At 34.9% G+C, this 23,264-nt stretch overlaps 1 protein-coding gene across 21 annotated transcripts in view; it reads right to left on the bottom strand.

Moving 5' to 3' along the window:
* The window catches only part of BAZ2B (bromodomain adjacent to zinc finger domain 2B), a 317,724-nt gene that overhangs the window by 33,997 nt on the left and 260,463 nt on the right, over nt 1-23,264 (bottom strand). For all 21 annotated transcript variants that reach the window (XM_027055668.2, XM_053215128.1, XM_053215127.1 and 18 more), the window contains 7 exons: nt 20,524-20,664; nt 17,840-18,094; nt 16,886-17,100; nt 15,881-15,955; nt 14,831-15,074; nt 7,665-7,727; nt 6,519-6,663 (listed from right to left, as the gene is read on the bottom strand). In XM_027055668.2, the coding sequence (XP_026911469.1) occupies nt 6,519-6,663; nt 7,665-7,727; nt 14,831-15,074; nt 15,881-15,955; nt 16,886-17,100; nt 17,840-18,094; nt 20,524-20,664 (1,138 nt within the window). The remainder of the gene's footprint in view (nt 1-6,518; nt 6,664-7,664; nt 7,728-14,830; nt 15,075-15,880; nt 15,956-16,885; nt 17,101-17,839; nt 18,095-20,523; nt 20,665-23,264) is intronic.

Below are 23,264 nucleotides of genomic sequence, written 5' to 3' on the forward strand. Positions count from 1 at the left end.
GCTATTCTTATAAACCTGATAAAGACATTTAATTACTTACTTTCTTAAAGTATTTTTAATGTGCCTGTGATATATAAAGTACAATGTTTTACACTACGTAGAATCAAAAGTTGTACATATAAGGGCTATAAAACTTAAATAATATAAATAAACTGAATGTATATCAATTGCCAAGATAATGATACAATTATTTGGTTTTCTAGGAGTTCACAGATAAGCTGGAGAAGAATTTATAAAAAGGCTAGAACTTGAGCTGGATCAAGAAAGGTGAAATTTAAAATGATTAAAGAAAAGGCAAATTAGCATTATATTGAACAGAACTCAGCAAAACAAAGTATGCAAAGTAGGAAGAATGCACATGTGTTAAGCAGTGGTGAGTAGATTGGTCTATGTAAATTCATATTGGGGAACAGTATGAAGACATTTTGAAGTCAGATTTATAGAAGGCCATGAATGCTTGTATGCCAGGTTATATAAAGACTTATTACATCATCTTATAAGCAGTAGGAAGTCCTTCGAGGTTTTGAAGCAGAGACATGATATGATGACAGAATGTAATGGAAGGAAGAGATTGTACAGAGAGAAGTTGGGGGCAGCTGTAATAATCCACATATATATTAAGAAAGAACTGATTTCAGCAGTGTTGCAGAGACTGACTTTAGACATTTTGAAGGGAAAGTGGACATCCTAGATAACTTCAACTTTACAAGCTCAGGTGACTGAGATTAATGTGGACCTTAGTCAAATCGAACAATATGTAATTGGTCTGGGGTAGGGCTCAGGTTTTGTGATTTTTTAAGGTTCTCATTTGATTCTTGTAGCTAAGGTCAAGTCAGTCATGGGGCACTTTATTGCTCTTAAGCTTCACCAAGGCTGTGCACCTCAGTGACTCACAATTTTATAATATTTTTTTCTGTAATTTTATAATTTTAAATTAAATCTCTAAAGATATATGCACCTTTATGATTATTGCAGCATTTTTTAAAGTTTTTTTTTAAAAATTCCAGTTAGTTAACATACAGTGTAATATTAGTTTCACGTGTATAATTTAGTGATTCAACACTTACGTACAACAGCTGGTGCTCATCACAAGTGCACACCTAAATCCCCATCACCTAGTTAAGCCCACCTCCCTAACTGCCTCCCTCTGGTAACCATCAGTTTGTTTTCTATAGTTAAGAGTTTGTTTCTTAGTTCGCTTCTCTCCCCACCCCCCCCCCCCATGGTCGTTTGTTTTGTTTCTTAAATTCCACATAAGAGTGAAATCATATGGTATTTGTCTTTCTCTGACTTATTTTGCTCAGCATAATACTCTCTAGCTCCATCCATATCATTGCAAATGGCAAGATTTCATTCTTTCTTATGACTAATATTCCATTTTGTGTGTGTGTGTATGTATAAAGAAGTGATATATATATCAGTTGATGGGCACCTGGACTCTTTCCATAAATTAGTTATTGTAGATAATGCTGCTATAAACATCAGGGTACATGTATCCCTTCGAATTAGTATTTTTGTATTCTTTGGGTAAATATCTAGTAGTGCAGTTGTTGGATTGCACAGTGGTTTTATTTTTAACTTTCTGAGGAACCTCCATACTGTTTTTAACAGTGGCTGTACCAGTTTGCATTCCCAGCAACAGTGTAAGAGGGTTCCCCTTTGTCCACATCCTTGCCAATACTTGTTGTTTCTTGTTAATTTTAGCCATTCTGACAGGTGTGAGGTGGTAGCTCATTGTAGTTTTGATTTGCATTTCTCTAATGATGAGTGATGCTGAGCATCTTTTCATTATCTGCCATCTGTATGTATTCTTTGGAAAAATGTCTATTTATGTCTTCTGCCTATTTTTAAATTGGATTATTTGTTTTTTGAGTGTTGAGCTTTATAAGTTCTTTATATATTTTGTATAATAATCCTTTATCAGATCTGTCATTTGCAAACATCTTCTCCATTCTGTAGGTTGCCTTTTAGTTTTGTTGATTGTTTCCTTCACCATGCAGCTTTTTATTTTGAAGAAGTCCCAATAGTTTACTTTTGCTTTTGTTTCCCTTGCCTCAGGAGACATATCTAGTAAGAAGTTGCCAAAGCTGATGTCAAAGCTGATGTCAAAGAGGTTAGTGCCTGTGTTCTCCTTTAGGATTTTAATGGTTTCCAGTCTCACAGTTAGGTCTTTAATCCATTTTGAATTTATTTTCATGTATGGTCTAAGAAAGTGGTCCGGTTTCATTCTTTTACATGAAGCATTATTTTTAATAGCCTAGATATGGAAGCAATCCAAGTGTCCTTCAATAGATGAATGGACAAGAAGATGTGGATGGACAAGAAGATGAGCTATGCATACATACGCATGTGCACATGCATGTGCGCGCGCACGCACACACACACACACACACACACACACACACACACACAGGAATATTACTCAGCCATAAAAAAGAATGAAATCTAGGGCGCCTGGTTGGCTCAGTTGAGTTAAGTGTCTGACTTTGGCTCAGGTCATGATCTCACGGTTCATGAGTTTGAGCCCCACATCAGGCTCTGTGCTGACAGCTCAAAGCCTGGAGCCTGCTTCAGATTCTGTGTGTCTCTCTCTTTCTCTCTCTGCTCCTCCCCTGCTTGTGCTCTGTCTCTCTCTCAAAAAAAACATTACAATTAAAATTAAAAAAGAATGAAAATTTGCCATTTGTAACAACATGGGTGGGCCTAGAAGGTACAATGCTAGGTGAAATAAGTCAGAGAAAGACAAATTCCATAGGGTTTCACTCATATGTGGAATTTAAGAATCAAAAAAAAAAAAAAAAAAGAACAAAGAAAAAAACAGACAAACAAACAAACCTAGACTCTTAAATACAAAGAACAAACTGGTGGTTGCCAGAGTGGAGGTGGGTTGGGGGATGGATGAAATAAAGGGGATTAAGGGTACACTTATTTTAATGGGCACTGAGTAATTTATAGAATTGTTGAATCATTATATTGTACACCTGAAACTAAAAACACTATGTTAATTATACTTAAATAAAAAAATAGATTTCTATACTAAAACTTTTACTTAATTTCATACTTAACAAGATCCTCCTCTTGACTTTTCTGATTCAGTTTAAAATATCACAATTTTTTTTTTAATTTTTAAATGTTTATTATTTATTTTTGAGAGAGAGAGTCAGAGTGAGAGTGGGGAAGTGGCAGAGAGAGAGAGGGACACACAGAATCCAAAGCAGCTCCAGGCTCCAAGCTGTCGGCACAGAGCCCAATGCAGGGCCTGAGCCCAAGAACTGCGAGATCATGACATGAATCGAAGTCAGACACTCAATGGACTGAGCCACCGAGGCACCCCAATATCACAATTTTTCTATTAAGGATTAATTCATCCAATTTTTCTCTGATTTCATTTTTCTTACATCACATTCAATCTTTCTTATAGCAATTCTACCTTCAAGATATCACACTCTGGGGGCACCCGGGTGGTTAAGCATTGGACTTCAGTTCAGGTCATGATTTCACGGTTTGTGAGTTCAAGCCCCACATTGGGCTCCCTGCTGTCAGCACGGAGCTGTCTTGGGATCCTCTGTCCTCCTCTCTTTCTGCCCCTCCCTATCACTCTCTCTCTCTCAAAAAGAAATAAACATTAAAAAAAAAGATATCATGGTCTTCCCATGTTTCTTGTTTGTACTTGAGCTTAGGGCCTCCCTACTTTTTTTCTAGGCTACTAGAGTGATCCCACGACTGATTTCTCTGCCCCCTTTCTCCTCAATCCAATGTGTACTTTGCTCCAGATTATTTATTTTAGCATAATTCCCCTGCCTATATTACTCTCTGCCTTCAAGACCTCACAGTCTAGTGCCAGAAATGGCCACGTATGCCAAAAATTGTAAATTATTAAAGTAGGCTATATAACATTTTCCTGGTTTGAGTATTTTAAAGCACTTTGTGTTTATTCCTTTGACTACCTCCAACTTCATTCACTCTCTGGTTTGCAAAGTCCTAACTTTTCTTAGAGTTGCCTTTGGGGCCACCCCTGGAATGAAAAACAAGTATATAGGATATAGGTCTAACTGTAAAGGCTAGGAGTTCCCCAAATACATCAACCAGAACAATTCTGGTTTTGTTAGATATTGGGGTTCTGCATAAGATTTGTAAAATTTTAAACAATTTATTTAAACAAAAACAAAAACAAAAATAAAATCTCAGTAAACTCACTTCTTCCACCCCTCCCCCTAACCTCTGGCAACCACCAGTCTGTTCTTCGTATCTATAACCTTGGTTTTCTTTTCCTTTTATTATTTTTTTAGATTACACATATAAGACAGATCATATGGTATTTGTCTTTCTCTGATTTATTCCACTTAGCATAATGTCCTCAAGGTTTTATCTATCTTGTGGCAAATAGCAAGATTTTATTCTTTTTTATGGCTGGGTAATATTCTACATGAGGTGTGTGTGTGTGTGTGTGTGTGTGTGTATGTATGTGTGTAGACCCTACCATCTTTATCCATTCATTCATTGATGGACACTTAGGTTGTTTCTATACCTTGGCTACTGTGAATAATGCTGCAGTGAAATGGGGGTGGATATACCTTTTTGAGTTAGTGTTTTCATTTTCTTTGGATAAATACCCAGAAGTGGAATTGCTACATCATATGGTAGTTCCATTTTTAATTTTTTGAAGACCCCTCATATTCTCTTCCATTGTGGCTGCACCAATTTACGTCTCTACCAATAGTGCATAAGGTTCCCTTTTTTTCACATTGTCACCAACATCTGTTATTTCTTGTCTTCTTGATACTAGCCGTTCTAACAGGTGTGAGGTGAGATCTCATTGTGGTTTTGATTTGCATTTCTCTGATGATTAGTGAGGTTGAGCACTTTTCATATGCCTTTTGGACATCTGTATGTTTTCTCTGGAAAAAATGTCTCTTCAGATCTTCTGCCCATTTTTAAATCAGGTCATTTTTCTGCTTTGAGTCACATGAGTTCTTTACATATTTTGGTTATTGGTACCTTATCAGATACATGATTTATAAATATCTTCTCCCACTCAGTAGATTACCTGTTCATTTTGCTGATGGTTTCCTTTGCAGTGCAATAACTTTTTAGACCAATGTAGTCCCACTTACTTATTTATTACTATTTTTTCCATGCTTAAAATATTTTTATTTTAAAATATTTTATGTGAACAGTTAAAAAAGGAACCCATCACACTGTTCTGTTGAATCAACAGGCTGACCCATCTACATCAATTTTTAAAAACAAGTACAATGCAATTGAAGCTTCCATGTACCCTCCCTGATACCATTAGCAACTCCTGCCCTGGAAAGGCAAGGGGTAACTTTCATATATAATTCCAATACATGATTTTATACTCTTACTTCATGTAATTTGAAGCCATAGGAAATATATTACTGTGTAAAACACTGCTTACTATATGCCAACAATGCTTAAATGCCAGCCACAACTTTAAGTACTTTACACACATTATTAACTGCCCTCCTGCAAAAGATTTTTATTTTAAAAAGTTGTTGCTAAAAACAACTACTTTATAAAATTTTGGGTCTGGACATCGCTGTGATTAATCAAACCCCTCTTTCCACTGGACTGTTAAAGTATTACAATGCATGGATTTTGTTTTATCTATCTTTCAACCTCCTGCAGTACCTATAAATGCCTGGCATTAAATGGGTATTCAAAAAAAAATGTGTTAAAAGAAGTTTTGGCCTGCATGCATCACCATGGAACCATAGCTATATCCTGAAACTTGTAAGCACTGGCATAATACTCTCAGTGCCATCAGAATTTAAACATTTGGAAACACTCAAACATATAGTTCTGAAAAGTTCACTTCAAGACCATTTATCCAGCACATAAATGCACTGGGTACTGAGTTAGTTAATATAACACAAGTGGAGACAGCAAGAAAATAGCCTAAAGGTAAAAAAAAATAAAATAAAATAACTAACTAAATAAATAAGTAAGTAAGTAAAATAAAAAATAAAAAATAAAAATCAAGGATTGTGTAGTTTAACACAAAACTCAAGAAAGAAAAAGGTTTAATGGAGAAGGAAGTGATCATAAATTTCAGACATGAACAAGATTTCAAGATGAATGAGATTATGATAAGGGCCTTACTTTAAGCGAGTTATTTCCAGGGATACTGGCAGGATGGACGCTTTTTGCAAAGGTTAAAGAATAAACCACATATTAAAAAATTTGACAATGGGAAGGGAGAAAAAATGGAAAAGTAGCTATAAAGGAAAATACAGGGAAAGATCTTTGTCCACTAAGTAAGAAAAGAACAGTTTATGTGTGATGTCAGAAAGAGTGACAGAAGAGAAATCATGAACACAGAGGAAATATTTATCAGTGAAAGAGGCATGAGTTCAAAAGGAAGGGGAATCAAGGTTTTACACTGTTTACCCATAAAGCAAATATGATTGTGGAAGCACAAACTATAGTGAAGAAGTAACACGGTTTTTCAAAGTATGGTTTTTGATATTATTTTGTAACAGATTAATAGTTCCTACCTTCACCACTCTCCATGCCTTCTACAAAAATCCCCCCACATTGGGGAAGAATCCAGTACCGGCGTCTGTAACGATCCTGGCCAAACATCATCGAACGCAAAGAGTGAGAAGCGTCAAAGAGCTTCCTTCTGTACTGACTCTGTTGCTGTTAAAAAATGATGCATATAATTAAGCTATGGGTGTCAAGTGCTTTAAAAATTAATATAAAAGTGACTTTACACTTAGTATGCCTTTACTAAGCAGATAAATTTCACTACTGGGAACAGACAGCAAAAGAGCTAAATATTCTATGCCTGACTTCAATTTCAGTAACACTTAATATAGTTAGTAATTATTTTGAAAGTAATTGGAATAGTCTTGTTACCATGGATTAAAAAGATGTTTTATTTTACCAGTTATCTTATAGTAAAGCAAATCTTAAGCTTGGTAGTAAACAATGTGATCAACTATTTTACTGGCCAGAACAAACTGGCTCAGTTCTATTGAGTATATAGTGTATAACAAATAACTCTCACAACATATGTAATTGACCGTATCTGTATTTGCTTATTTCTATACTCATACTGTAAACCTAAGCAACAAATTGCTAAATTTTGGGATAAATTTGGGATGAATCTATCATTGATATAATATACAGGTATCTCATAACATTAATCTCATAATACTAATACTTTTAAAAATACATCTTTTTTACAGAAGTCCATTCGAAACTTCACTAATACTACTGAAATTCAATTTTCAATTGAATTTTTAAAATCATAAGTATGTAAATATGTAATTTATAAATCCAGTGCAAATATAATCCACAAATATAGTAATGTAGAATAAAACATAAGATGCTGAAACTGTTACCATGACATTTGATTGAATTTTAAAAACAATTACTTTCAAGAAATAAAACAATGCATTTATGCTATTTTGTATTTAGATGAAGAGCTGAAGAATATAGGCCCTGGTTAAGTTTAGGCTTTTAACCTTGTTATTAAACTTTTAAGGTTTAATTGTGAGAATGTTTCTAGAGCTCCTCATTTTACTTATTTATAAAAAACTTATTTTATGTTAGCAGCCAGAAAAACTAATCCCATACAAGGTGGATCTTTAAAACACTGCAAAAAAGATGTTAACTGTAATCTGAAAAGTGCTTACTTTACTCAGTTTTTCAATCTGTTTTTCTAGCTCTTCAACACTTGCTGCTTGGTCACCTTCATCCTATACATAACAAAATACATATCATTTACCTGTTTTTAAGATTTATTTAATCAATCAGTCAGCAAATATATAATGAAAGTCTTCTATATGCAAGGTACTATAATCTGCATATGGAAATGAGTAAGATTCAGTTGTTGTTCTTTATAAATTAATAATCTGGTAGGGAGACAAATAAAACATTAACACTAAAAAATGAAAACCACCAAATAGTAGGGAGCTATAAGGCTCTCAAGACAGGTAGAGATTAAGAGTCATGGAGTTCAGGGGAGGGAGAGATTTATTCTAGTGGGAATCTATACTAAGAATCTATACTTAGAATCTATACTAAGAAGTTGTGTTTTTTTTTTATATGAAATTTATTGTCAAATTGGTTTCCATACAACATTCAGTGCTCATCCCAATAGGTGCCCTCCTCAATGCCCATCACCCACCCTCCCCTCCCTCCCAACCCCCATCAACCCTCAGTTTATTCTCAGTTTTTAAGAGTTTCTTATGCTTTGGCTCTCTCCCTCTCTAACTTTTTTGTTTGTTTGTTTCCTTCCCCTCCCCCATGGTCTTCTGTTAAGTTTCTCAGGATCCACATAAGAGTGAAAACATATGGTATCTGTCTTTCTCTGTATGACTTATTTCACTTAGCATAACACTCTCCAGTTCCATCCACGTTGCTACAAAAGGAATACAGGAGTGCTGATGCATAGGGGCACTTGTACCCCAATGTTTACAGCAGCACTTTCAACAATAGCCAGATTATGGAAAGAGCCTAAATGTTCATCAACTGATGAATGGATAAAGAAATTGTGGTTTATATACACAATGGAATACTACTTGGCAACGAGAAAGAATGAAGAAGTTGTGTTTTAATCAGCTACTGAAGAATACTTAGGAATTGACTGATCAGAGAAAAAAGGGCAGGGCATTCCAGAAAAAGTCTGGCATATCATGACCTCAAAGGCCCATCAAGAGATAAGGTGGGAGATGAGGAAAGGATGAGTTTAGGGCTAACCTGTCAGAGCTGTAAATGCTTGTCAATGGACAATGATATCCCTCAAGGGCCATTAAATATCAGAACTACGTTTTATAAAGATTAATCTGATAACAGTTATGAGATGGCCTAGAGCAGGGAAAGGACTAGAACTGTTAAATCTCATTAGTAGATTCTTGCAATGATTCAAGAGGGAAGGAGAATGTGGGCCTTGCTAGGGTCAAGGAAATAGAAAAGGAGAAAAGCAAATGGATATAAGAGACATTACATAATTAACACTGCTAAGTCCTGACAAGTCATGGATAGGAGGCAGAGAAGGGTGAGGGAGATGAAGGAAGGAGTAAACTATGATGTTCAGGCTTTACATCTGGGGACTGCAAAAATCTTAGTACCATTAATCAAGTCATTTTTAGAGCAAAGAAGGCATGTTACATTTTGAACACACTGAGCTTTTAGAAGAAAAATAATCTCTACTATAATTTCATAAATGGGAAGTATATATGTGACTATGAATTTCTTTCATTCTAGAAAATAAATATAGGAAAACTTGCCCCAAATTATATGTTTGAGAGGAAAAGCATGAAATAATAGAAGGTATATGTGCTTCTTTGAATCTCAGCTGCACTACTTCATGTAGGCCAAGTACTTAACTCTTCAAAGACTATTGTGTAATCTGTAAATTGATGATAACATTATCCGTGATCTGGGATTTTTGTGAGAACTAAACAAGAAACAGATCTGAAACAACTGGCATAGTTCCTGGCATCTAATAAATAAATATAGTTACTTTCCTTCTTTCTGAAAATTGTACTTTAATGAGAAGATGCAGATACATCTTAGGACAAAAAAAAAACCACTTTGATATTCACTTTCTACAAGCATTTTTACAAAGGTACACCATCACCAACCACTCATGAACAGATATTTCTAGACCAGTATGGTTATCTCCCCAATACAAGGAAGTGAAAGGAAAATCACGTTAGTTTTACCATTACCCATCATTTATCCACCCCTTATCCAAATCAAGTGAACCAAATTATAGAAGCATTTAGGCATATTAATTGTGCTAATAGTAACAGGATTTCTATTTGGGATTAAAAGAAACCTAAAATCCTTATATCTTGACTCTCAGAGACATATTTACATATCTATATAATTCTATTTTTTTTTTCAACGTTTATTTATTTTTGGGACAGAGAGAGACAGAGCATGAACGGGGGAGGGGCAGAGAGAGAGGGAGACACAGAATCGGAAACAGGCTCCAGGCTCTGAGCCATCAGCCCAGAGCCTGATGTGGGGCTCGAACTCACGGACCGCGAGATCGTGACCTGGCTGAAGTCAGATGCTTAACCGACTGCGCCACCCAGGCGCCCCAATATATAATTCTAAATCAATCTTTTGACCAGAGGATAAATGTTCGATAATGTGTTTATGTAAAAATACAATTCAATCAATAGGTATTTGAAATAAGACATCGAAGTAGCTATCTGTCAGCCAAATTAACTGCTATTTCTAAGACTCTTCCTATGATGAAAAGGGAGTAAACTGTCTACTGAAGTTTTACTTAAAGGAGCTTTTGGCTAATAGTCCTTATAATTTTAAGAGACACGAAGGAACTTGAAAGACCAGAGAGAAAGGCAATGACAAAATTAAGAACACAGAATCTATCCCTGCCATGGTTCTCCATGGTTTTTTATCCAAAGAGAGGGCCATTATTTGTCCCTGTATACTGAAGGTTAATTGTCCACATAACCTTACATCCTAAAATGTGAGGTTAAAGTTCACAAAGGTTTCAACACAAATCTAAGTAGTAGGGATATTCCATGTGTTGAAGGAATCAAGAGTGAGAAAAGGGAATCATAGCTGAGACAAAAGGCAGGATTTTCTATGACTTAGTCAAGGGCAGGATTTTCTAACTGAAAGAGGTCATGTGGGCCTCTGCAATTAATCCTCTAAGGAGTATAACTACTGACATGAACTATACTTTAAATAAGAGGCCACATATGTTTTTGGAGGAATAATGTACCTATCAGTCAGATTCACTTAAATAGTTAAACTTTTATTAAATAGGAAATTGATAAGTGGCTGCCAGTTCTTCAATATGAAGAATAGCTCTCAAATCATTTAAAGGAAATGCTAATTTGGCTTCTTAGGTCCTAAAATATTTATTATTTTTAAAAGCTTTTAAACTGTTTTCTCACATGAATAACAAGATATACATTTTCCAGGGTTTTGATCAATGAAAACTTACTATCTAATTAACTCTATAATTCAACACTCATAAAAAAATAAAGTACTACTTTAAATAATACATCTGGTCTAAAAAACATTAATGATGATTTTTAAATAATTAATAATGATTTTTAAATCCCCCTTTAAAGAAAAAAGAAATGTATAGTTTGTTAATTTTCCATGTGAGAAAAGAAAGCTAGACAAAACAAATAATTTCTGTAAATAAACTCTAATTTAGTGGGATAACTACCCAGTAGAATACACTGAAATCCCACTAGAGAATTTTAAAATTTATGAGAGTTAACATTGTAAAGCAATTTATACCATTAAGTGCTGAAGAGTGATACTAATTCTATGAAAAGGTGATTAATATTGGTCAGAAAGTTTTAATTCCTGCTATGGAGACAGCTCCACCTGGCAAATGAAGCAGATTGGTTATAAATGGTATCTTTTGTTTGAGTAATTACAATTCTGATATCCAAATTATATACCCTTCACATTATTTGTCACAGCATGAAACATACGATCGAGTGGTTTCAAAACTACAACATTATGAAATAATTGATTTATGCAAGGAATCTCAATGCAGTCTCTTTTCCGGATTGGTACTCAAAGAAGTAAAGCTTATTCTAGTGATTTTTATCATTTTGGTTTAAATATAAGATGGAGAAGAATTTATGAAAACATTTTGCATGTATGCTGTTTTTACTTAAGGGAACTGTATAGCATATCATCTTGTTAATTCCTCCACATTATCCAGATGCAGTCAAAATTTTGATTCAGTAATTTATCATTGGTCTTGATTAGACATTATTTTCACACATTCCATCAATAAATTCAACCCTCTAAGTCTTTTTTCTTTAATTCTCCAGCAGTACTTAGTTGATGCAGGAAAAGGAAAACAGTTCTTTCTAGACTTTCTTAGCTAAATACTCCTGACATTGAGGGCAGAAGGAATGGTTGACGGTAAATTCTTTTTTGAGTGCCATTCTGCAGCCTTATCAATATTTCTAGCATTCCTTACTGGTAAAAGGTAAACCTCAACCTGTATCTTCCTCTTATACATGTCCATTTCTGTGGCTTATGGTAGTTTCCCTTAAACACACACACACACACACACACACACACACACACACACACACACACACCCCTCTATGGCCTTGCCTTCTTTTCTGTAGGCAACTCTTCAAAGCTAGCCCATCCACCTTGACTGAATCCCCTCCAAAATCATTAGGGACCTTACACCATTAAATATTTTCTTCTCTTTATTCTTCAACCCCCCATCCCATTTTACTGACTCCTTCCCTTCAACCAAAAATTATCTCACGTCTTTCACATCTGAAAAATCCTTGGTCTTAGGAACTACCCTTTCTGCTAAGTCACAATGCTTAAAGCAGTCATATTCACTTTCTCACTTTCTAATTTTTCTCAGTCACAGCCTGGCTTCTGCTCCCATTCCTCTAATGAAACTGTGCTGGCTTTGGTTACCAATGGCATCTATGTTACCAAATCCAGAGAACACTCTCAGTCCTAACAGCACTAGATTCCTGCTGCCTTAACACTGTTTATCACTCCTTCCTTTTTGAAATGCTTAATTTTCTGGGCTTTTATTACTACATGACTAGAAAAGAGTTAACATTATGGGTCTGCCTGCTATCCTTTGAAAGGATGCTCACAAGTTTGGCCCTTGGTGTCTGGGAACTTGGATTTTGAAGGGTTTCCTTCATTCTGATAAGACTGGCTCACTAAACTGATATAACAATGTGGGTCATACTTTTCTTCTGTGAGTCTGGAATTTTGGCACATGCTATGCAGGGGGTGCCCATGTGACAGGCCTCGTTAAAAACACTGGGCATCAAGTCTCTAATGGGCTGCCCTAGTATATAACATATTTCTCATATGTCCCAACTTATTGCTGGAAGAATTAAGCCCATTCTGTGTCACTCCCCTAGGAAAAGACTTTTAGAAACTTGAGCCTGGTTTTCTCTGGATTTTGGCCCATATGGTCTTTTTTCTTTGCTGGTTGTGCTTTGTTCCTTTTGCTGTAAGAATTCATAGGCATAGCATGACTAGATTCTGAGTTCTGTGAGCTCTCCTTCTGAATCACAGATTCTGGAGGTGGTCTTGGGGATCCTTGACCCCCTTTAGAAGTCTTCTACCTCACTGACTACTCCTTCTTCAGCAAAAAGCCTTGTGAGATCTTAAATATTGACGTTCCCTGGGGTTCCAACCTCAGTCCACTACTCTTTTCACTAAATCAATCCTCCTGTGAAAACTTATCTACCTTATGACTTTAAATTATTGTTTAAATGCTAATAACTCCCAGATCTATATTTTAAAGACTAACTTCTTCAGGCTTCAGGTTTTTTAAGTTTATGTATTTCACAGAGAGAGAGAGAGAGAGAGAGAGAGAGAGAGAGAGAGAGACAGACAGAGAGAGAGAATCCCAAGCAGGCTCCTCATGACATGGGACTCAAACCCACAAACTGTGAGATCATGACCTGAGCTGAAATGAAGAGTCTGATGCTCAACTGACTGAGCCATTCAGGTACCCCTGGGCTTCAGATTCTTAAATCCAACTGACTTCTCAAGTTCTGCATAGGCACCTCCAATTCAACATATCTAAAATAAGCCTACCATCATTTCCTATCTTCAACTATCTGTACTTCCTCCCCTCCTCCTCTATCATCTATTTACTCTGCTTCTCCTGATTTCTCTCAGTTAATGGCAACAATATCATGCAGTCTCCCAAACCAGATAGTTGGGAATCAATCCTTCCCCTCTGTCAATCTACACAGCCCATCTTCAAATACTACTCATTCTTCCCACTGAGTATTCATTGAGTCCTTTCCTCCTTCTTCATCCCAACTACCATTGGTCTAGTTTCAGACCCCCTCACAATTCATCTAAACTATGGCAATATCTCCTGACTGATCTTCCCACCTCTGATCTTGCCCTACCCAAATCTATATCTATATTCCACTATATATAGTCACTTAAAACTCAAGTCTGACTATGCAACTGCTTCACTTATAACCCTTCAATGGTTCCTATCACCAAAAAAAGTATAAAAGCCTGGTTCACAGCTATTGGATAGGAGCCTGTCTAGTACCATTGAAGCACTTATAATTCCCTTAAAGCAAAAAAGCATGTTGTGGTTTCAGGCTTCTGTGCCTCATGCTGTTCTCTCTGCCTGGAACATTTCTACAGATTCTTCCCCAGGCAATATGGAGCCCACTTTGTAGCCTCAGCTAATGAGTCCACAAAGCCTTTGTGAGAATTTAGTCCTCCAAAGGTTAAATGCCCTTCCTTTGTACTGTATAGTACATTGTCAATACTGCTATCAAATCAGTGAACACTTAACACATTACATTTGGTTATTGCAAATCTTCCTCAATGAGAGCATAAAATGAGAGGGGATTTTCAGTGTCTTAATCATCTTTGGTCAAAAGTGGCCAGAGCTAGGCACATAATAAACTGGTATTTAAGAAATATATCAATCTCACTAAACCTGACAACACTTTTAAGGCATGAAGAATTTTACAAATGTAAGATATGATGCTAATAGATAAAAGAGAATACCTGAAATTAAGAATCCACCTAGTTCTCTGGAGAATGCTCAAATCATTATATAAAAAGAAAAACCTCACTTCTTTTATTCAGTATAAGTGCCTTCTATGTGTAGGCACTGTATTCAATAGCGACCTGATTATCACAAAAAACTGTGTGAGGTGAATATTGTAACATACAGTTTTCAGAGGAAGAAACTGAGGCTGGTAATTGTCAAAATGGAGTTTGAACACAAATCCATTGGACTCCAAATTCTGTGTTATTGTCCCAATATGTTGTGCAATATTAGTTGAGTTTAAAATCAACCTAATTTGATTACCTCATCTTCACAGGTATCAGTCTTCTTTCCTTTTTTGTCTTCTTTATCTTCTTCATCCTCATCATCTTCATCAGCTTGTTCATCACTATCATCATCATCATCATCATCAAAATCACTGTCTCCTCCCTTCCTTCTTCGTTTGCGTCCTGGTGTGGGGGTGCCCAATGGATGCTGTTCTTCTCCAAGATCAATGCCACCTGACGTGTCTCTTTTGCCTGTTTTCTTAGCATGAATGATTCTGAGCCTTTAAATATGAAAAAAAAAATGATGATATGGAAGAAAAGCCTTCTCTCTGTATTTTTTAAAAAACATGAATTTTAAATAAAAATACCATAAGGTATTTTTGCCAGTAAGGAATAAATCAATGACAGTGAAAATTGGAATTAAGGAAATTTAACAAATATGTTTCCTGAAATTATAGAATATATTAACTTTCAAGAATTATTCAGGATATCCCTTTGGAATTAGAACACATTTAAAAAAATAAAACTTAGAAGGCTGAAAAGATTAACTCTAGCAATGGCCAAGTGATAATTCCTGATCTCATACTATCAGACTGAATAAATTTCAATTCAAATTACTGCAAAGAAACTACCCTTTTAACATAGAAGTTGCATAATTTCCTGGCAGGAGGCTAATTAGGTTTTAATGCTGAATACATTTGGATATGTTAGACGCTCTGTAAAAGCAAACTTTAATTAGAAGGCAATTTTTAAAAAGAAGTAGTTCCAAACAGATTCTATTTATGACAAAAGCAACCGGATGGCAACAACAATCTTAGAAAATGTGATTGTTTGACTTCTTTGAAATAAAGATAAATGGACTGTCTTCTAAGTTTGAAGAATATGAGCTTAATGAATCTCATTATATCTCTTGTCCATTGTAAATTCTGACCCTGAGTTTCATTAATTTCACATCTCATCTTAATTAAGCTGTAACTTTTCTAATTCTTAGATGAAGTTAAAAGTCTATCTTTGCAATTTCTATGTTTTACAGGGGAATTTGTACAAATGAAAACCAGTAAACTAATTTTAATAAAACAGGACTTACTTGCGAAGTTTACCTTCTACTACCCATTTATCTCTCCTCAGGTTTGACATATAATCAATGTTCTTGTCAATTTCACTGTCAATGCAAAAATTCATTAGAAGACATAAATTAATCAATTATGTGACACTTTGATAATTTGATTTGGTAATAAGCAAATTGATAGTTTTTCGTTAGTAAAAATAATGATTGCCTATGAATAGCAAAAATAATTGAAAATTATATTAATATATTATCATAGCTTAGAGACATAGAGAAAACTTAAGATGTCCAATAATGGTAGAAATGCATGGCTCCAAAATATTTTGATTGATCCTTTTCATACAAAGGTAAAAGACTAAAACTAACATATTTAAATCTGTAAATAACAAATAGCAAGAACAAGATGAACATGGATTCATTCACCAAATCTTGAAATACTAGAGTGGAGAACTTACTTTGACTCTTGAATGAGGTTAAGTACTTTAAAAAAAAGCACACATAAATTGATAAACTAAAATTATTAATATTGAATTAGCACATAATAAAATAAAAAGTAGCCAGGTAATTCTAGGAATGCCTTACTAAGGAAAATCAGGTAGTCATCCATGATTGAAAGATGTCAAAAAAAGAAAAATTCTGGATTCTTTCATTGGTGCTGGATTCTGGCACCACAGCAAAAATAAAAAAGCAAAACAAAACATTTTTACATTTCCATATATAATTAACAAAATTATTATATAAACAAAAGACTATATTTATAGTCTTTTAAATATAGTTTAAAATAAATATAGTTTATTATATAAACAAAGACTATATTCAGTATGATCCCAATTTTTTAATAGACTTCAAAGAAATACATTAAGATATTATTAGCAGTAATTATCTCTGAATGGTAAGATTAACTGTAATTGTTTTCTTTGTGTTACTCTGTAATTTCAAACTTTCTGTAAGAAAATTTGTATTTGTGATTAGACAAACTCAAAACAGAAAAGAATCACCAACAGAAAAGTCTGGGTATATGCTTACCTCACCACACTCTTACTGCATGCCAGTTCATTGATCAGGAAAGCCAAGACTGAGGCTTTCTGTGCTGGAGTATGAGCCTGAAAAGCTTTGGTTTTCAGGCTTTCCGTAAGCTCAGTTTGTCCACAATGGGCTTCCATAAAAATCTGCAAGATCTCGGAAACATTGTCTCGGTTCACACCAACATTCAGCAAATGTTCTCCAAGAGCTGTTTTGGCCTATAAAAGTTTGGCATTTTTATCAGTATTGATCGTAGCCATTTGTAACATAAAAACAGTAAGATTTTAAAATATCGATATCACATGATATAGATATTACTGACGAGGACTTTATTCACATTCGATCAGTAGCGCTGTGGGGAGTAGGTTCCAGAGCACTAGTACTGTGGTGTCACGGGTTCTATTGCCTGCTATACTGAATGGATAGGGAAATGGAGGAGTAATTAACAGGCACATCTGGGAGTTTCTCACTATACAACATATCAAATGTGTATCTTAGTTGAAATTAAGATAAATGTTAATGTATTGGGTATCCACTGAGCACTACAGAGTTTTCATGTGCTGGTCTGTAGATGCTTTGATTAGCCTGAGTTATTCACAGTGATTCAGAGAGAACACAGTATAGTTTTGGAAAGCACGCATAAGTTCTAATTGCTTTATGAATTATGAATCCTGTTTTGTTTAATATCACATGGGTATTTCCTTAAGTCAACTTGGTTTTTGCTGTCAGCTAGCGAAAAAGAGGAATTTGGGAATGATCTATATTCCTTAGGTTCTGTGAATCAGATTTTTCTAGGTTTGTACCAATTTAGCCTGAAGCAAATCTACATTTAACTCGGTGAGACATGTGGAAAAAAACTGGATCAGTCTATACAACCTTCTGCTAATATGCTAACACCAGCTAACAATTCACGGATAGTACAAATTTTTAAAAAATTTATATTTTGTTTTTTTTTACCTTGTATCCTGTAATTAGACCTGGATCACATACAGCAGCTGAGAGGAGCCTCACAAGCAAGTCTTGTACTTCACCCATGCTGTCCCCTATATTTAGCAATCCCTCTTGAAGAACACTCAGGTTTGGAACATCAATATTCACATCAAAGCCCAAAACTTTACCAAAGTTTCGTAAGAACTGCACCACCATGAGACAGTCTGAAAATGTACTTCCAGAGAGAACAAGTCCTGGAATACGAGGCAAATCTGGCAAAGGCTGAAAATAAAATAAAATAAAATAAAATAAAATAAAATAAATAATAAATAATTTAAAAGCCATGGTTTTATATCTTCTGAGGTAAAACACGTTGCTATCTTTCTTTTTCCTGTATTATACCAGTGATTTTCCCTCTGGATTTTAAATCCCCTGGGGGCATTTCTACAACCCCATGGTATTAAGTATAGATAGGTTCTTGATTGCAAGTAACCAACAATAAATTTTGGTTGAACTCAACATGAACTTAGATTTCTGCAAAAGAGAACACTAACTTTAATTAACTTACATATTTATAAAACATAGTTTATATAGCTGGAGCAAAAATTAGATAACATAAGGAACAATTTGGGGGTGCCTGGGTGGCTCAGTCGGTTAAGCAACTTACTCTTGATCATGGCTTAGGTCATGATCTCATGATTGATGGGTTTGAGCCCCACATCAGGCTCTGTGCTGAAAGCATTGAGCCTACCTGGGATTCTCTCTCTCTCTCTCTCTCTCTCTCTCTCTCTCTCTGCCCCTCCCCCCACTTGCTCTCTTTCTCTCTCAGAACAAATAAAAATAAACTTAAAAAAAAAGAAACATTTAATTCAGAGACTTTTTTCTTGAACCTTATCATACACACACATTTCCATATGATTCTAAAAATGTATATGACAAAGCTAACAAAAGTAAGGCTTAAAATGAACATATATTTGATACAGTGCATATGGATTTAAATAAAAAGAAAGATGCAGAAAGATAAAGCTCGTTTGATGTTAAAAAATATTTACTCACTATGAAGCTTATTAAATCTGTTAACTACTGTATATTCCCATTCTGGGCTTAGGAAATTTTCAACATCCAACTGAGTAAACCTAATATGTATACTTTCACTTTTATTTACAAGCATTTATGCTAAGTAAATAAATAGAATATTAATACAATTAAATCCTCACTAGAGTGTTAAAAGTTTGCTTTAAGCACTTTATTTTGTTTTTGTTTTTAGTTTTTTTTTTTAATATTTATTTATCTTTGAGAGAGAGACACAGTGCTAGTGGAGGACAGGCAGAGAGAGAGGGAGGCACAGAATCCAAAGCAGGCTCCAGGCTCTGAGCTGTCAGCACAGGGGCCAAACTCATGAACCGTGAGATCATGACCTGAGCCAAAGTCGGTCACTTAACTGACTGAGGCACCCAGGCGCCCCACTTTAAGCACTTGAGAAGAGAGCCTGCACAAATCAAGAGACAATCATTATTTGTATATCAGATGACTATGGCATATAAATAAATATAGATGCTATTGATCAAGTATAATAGTATTAAGATAATATTGTAGAGATGATATGCAGTATCGATATAATTCTCTAGAAATACCATCTTCTTAGCTATAGTCAAACAAAATGGATCTCTATTCATAAACATGTGAAATCATGCCCGATACCAAGATTATTTTGCTCTTTCCACATGTTTACTTATATATGTTTACTTTACTATATATATATATGAATATATTTTAGCCACATTACATGTCTGTGAAGCATGATAGAGGAGAAAACACATATGAGGTATTTTGGCTGGATATACTTCCTGGCTTTCAGTGTAATAAACAGTATGAACTCTGGAATTGAACAAACTAGAGACTGAATCCAAGTTGCCATTTATTAGCAAGTTTGATCTTGGGCAAGTTCCTTAACCTCTTTGTGTCTCAGTTTTCCCATCTGTAAATGGCCATAATAAATACCAGTTCCACAGGACTATGGTGAGGATTAAATGAGAGAATTTATAAAGCACTTAGCACACTGCCTGGCATGTAGCAAACATACTCAAAAGTTAGCTATAATTACTAAAGCATTGAAGGAGATTATAGATTATAAACCTTAGTTTATGTAAATATCTATAGGGGCGTGGTGAGGAGTTAGAGATTTCTGTACCTAAATGCCTGGAAAGAATCAAATGACACATAGAAATCCTATCTACTTCTATAATTCATCTTTACGGATTTCTTCAGTATTTCTACTTAAATTTAAAAAGGTTTCCCTAAACCTTAGGAGCCTGGGTGACTCGGTGGGTTAAGTGTCCAATTCTTGGTTTGGGATCAGGTCATGATCTCATGGTTTGTGAGTTCAAGCCCACCTCAGGGATTCTCTCTCTCCCTCTCTCTGCCCCTCCCTGGTACATGCTCTCTCTCTCTCTCAAAATACATAAACCGACAAAAATAAAAATAAAAAGATTTACAGTGTTCCATTTACGTACTAAGAAGTACCATTATTAGCATAGGAGCTCTAGAGAGGTTTATTGGTGGCCATCCAGGAAACACAGATTGACCTAGACATGGAAATGTACGGCTCTGGTTAAAAACAAAAGGCTTTCATAATGGCAACTCTGGCAAAGGAATCAGGTGAGATACAGAAAAATTAAATTTATTAATGAAATGGTTACGTAATAAATTACCTTTTGGTCTGCTAAGCACATGTCTTCATTAGGCTTCTTTAATTCCTTTGCCATTTCTAATTCTAATCTTCGTTGCTCCAGTTTACGCTCTTTATTTAATCTTTTCTCATCACGTTTTTCTTGCTTCAGCCGTTCTTTTTCCTTAAAAATAAAATCATGTCCAAAAGTCTCTTTAATCACTGGATGTGTCTGAAAAATCTCCAGTTAACATTTAAAAAGTTAACAAAGTGTTATTATTTCCACAAACAGAATTCCCCTAAGAGATTTAGGAATAGACTTTGAACTACATAGAAACAATGACTTATTTTGCTTTTTAGTGTTTTCACCTTTTGAATTTCAAATAGTCTTATGACTATGTGTGTGTGTGTGTGTATGTTTATATTATCGATACTAGTTTAACTCAGATTATTCCATTATTCAGAATTTATTCAATCCTTCCCCAGGTTACAATAAGAGAATGAAATACTTATTAATAAGAGCAGATATATAAAATGCACATGGCTAAATAAATAAAAAATACGGTTAGTTAGTATTAATACAAGTTTTTGTGTAGCTCTAGGAAGCAAGGGAGGATTTACAGCATGAAAGCAGAAGCAACATGCTTGAATTGCAAAAGCAGTTCTTTCAAAGTGCATTAGCTAGTCTTAAGATAGCACCTGTAACAAAATCAAAATATTATTTGCCACTATAAACAACACTTAAGGGAATGTAAAATGGATTCTGAAGGCAATGCCAAAAGCATTCAAAAAATATTTTCAGTAATGACAATAATATGGAAATAACTGTCCTGTCTCCCTGTTGTAGGAGATGACACTCTGCTGGAAGAAGTCACGATATTTTCTTTAATAGTATTAGTGTCATTATTTTATTGCCATGCCTCAAATACAATTCTTATTTAGAGGAGAAATAACAGTAGAATCATCAGGCGGTTCTAACCTACTATCTCACACATTTGACACATTAATGATGGGTTTACTTTTGTAAAGCAGGTCATGTCTCTTTCTTGATTAAAAATCTTTCAATTTTGTTTTTAATTTTTAACAAAATAAAGTCCAACTCTTTACTTTTGAATTAAAACTCTTCTTTTTCAATCTTATCTCCCATTTTTGTAGTTTATGTGGATTTAGTCCAACTATTTGCTATTCCTGATGAACATCTTGTTTCCTTACCTTCTTATATTGGTGCGCTCCAATCAGGAAGGTCATTACTCCCACCTAGTGGATCTGAATCCTAGTTAAACACTACCACCTCTTCTCTATTATCAATTTAACTTAATTCTCATAGCCCAACCTATAATTTTAACATTGCACTTATTGCTTCTTATTCTATAGTAGCATTTTTGCCCATATTCTAGCTATCTCTGTTTCCCTTATCATGGCTAAGACAGCACATTGAGTGCTATGCCACAAGGAATAGGGGTAGGTGGGGGACAGAGAGGACTGGAGAGGATATATTCCAGGCAGAGTAGAGAAAGCACAGTGTATCTGAGAAATTGCTAGTAGTTTCCAGGGTGGAGTGTAGGTTGCAGGTTGAACAGGTGCTGAGTATCATGATACAGAGCCAGAGGCTGGGTCATGAGAGCCTTTTTATATGATATGCTCACGTCACTGCTCATTTTTATACTGCCTCTAAATTTCTGGGTTACTGGTTCAAGCAGGCATTTGGAAGGAAAATGTTAAGGAAGCTACTCTGTGAGATTATTGACACCAAAAAAGCGCTACAACTAATCTTATTGATTATAACTAAAAGTTTCTGAGGGTCTAATGACATAAAATATACACAATTAAGATGCAACATTCCCACAATGCAGTATAGATTTTTCAAATCAAATTATCATTGGTAGAACAATTTTTTCCCAGAGTTGGATTTTCAATTTATAAACACATGAAATGTTGCTCTAAGAATTTTTCCAGGGAAGGGAAAACTTTTTGGTCACTCAACAGAATAATGAATTATAATCACCAACAGAAAAAACAAATGTCTCATAGATTTCAAAGTGGCTGGTGTAAAATTTTCTACTATATAGGACTAACCCAGAATTCTAATCATTAAGAATCTTAATGATGTTCATAACAGTAATTACAAAACTAAAAATTGAGACTAAAATTCACTAAAAACTGTTGAAAATGGTCACCATTTCTTTTCAAAAAGAGAGAAAGGGCATGTGTGACACTAATGCTCTCTTTGTTGTGCCAACTTCACATTGGTGGCAATCTGGGAGTTTGTAACACTTCAATGATACATCAACAATGAGTTAAAGCGCATTTCCTGTCATGAGGTAAATATGCCTGACATTCTTGAATACCAGTTTTAGCTAGTGATAGGCAGTATTTTTTCCAGTTAAAAGCATGGCTATAATATGGAATAGAGAGTAAAATGACATCAATTTTTAAGATAAAACAGAGCTTTCCAAGAAATGTTAGAAATTTGTAGGACCTTTATTACTTAAAGACAGGTATCCATTCTTATCTTGAAGTATTAGGGATACTTCTCAGGAAAGATGAAGTTTCTAAATGCAACGAATTTGGTGAATTTACTCACTAATTTATTTAATGAACCTTAATGAACTGTATAAGACTAATATAAATCCTGTGGTTCAGATACAAGATAACTTTCAAAGAACTAGAGCTTCTGGGTCCCCTCAATAATCAACTAATATTTAAAATGGTTTATAAAGACAGTCAGATCTAGTCCCACACAAGTTTTGGTCTCCTATGTCATGATTCCCAGTTCATTTCCCA

Source organism: Acinonyx jubatus, chromosome C1 (genome assembly GCF_027475565.1).
Source record: "Acinonyx jubatus isolate Ajub_Pintada_27869175 chromosome C1, VMU_Ajub_asm_v1.0, whole genome shotgun sequence".
Taxonomy (NCBI): Eukaryota; Metazoa; Chordata; class Mammalia; order Carnivora; family Felidae; genus Acinonyx; species Acinonyx jubatus.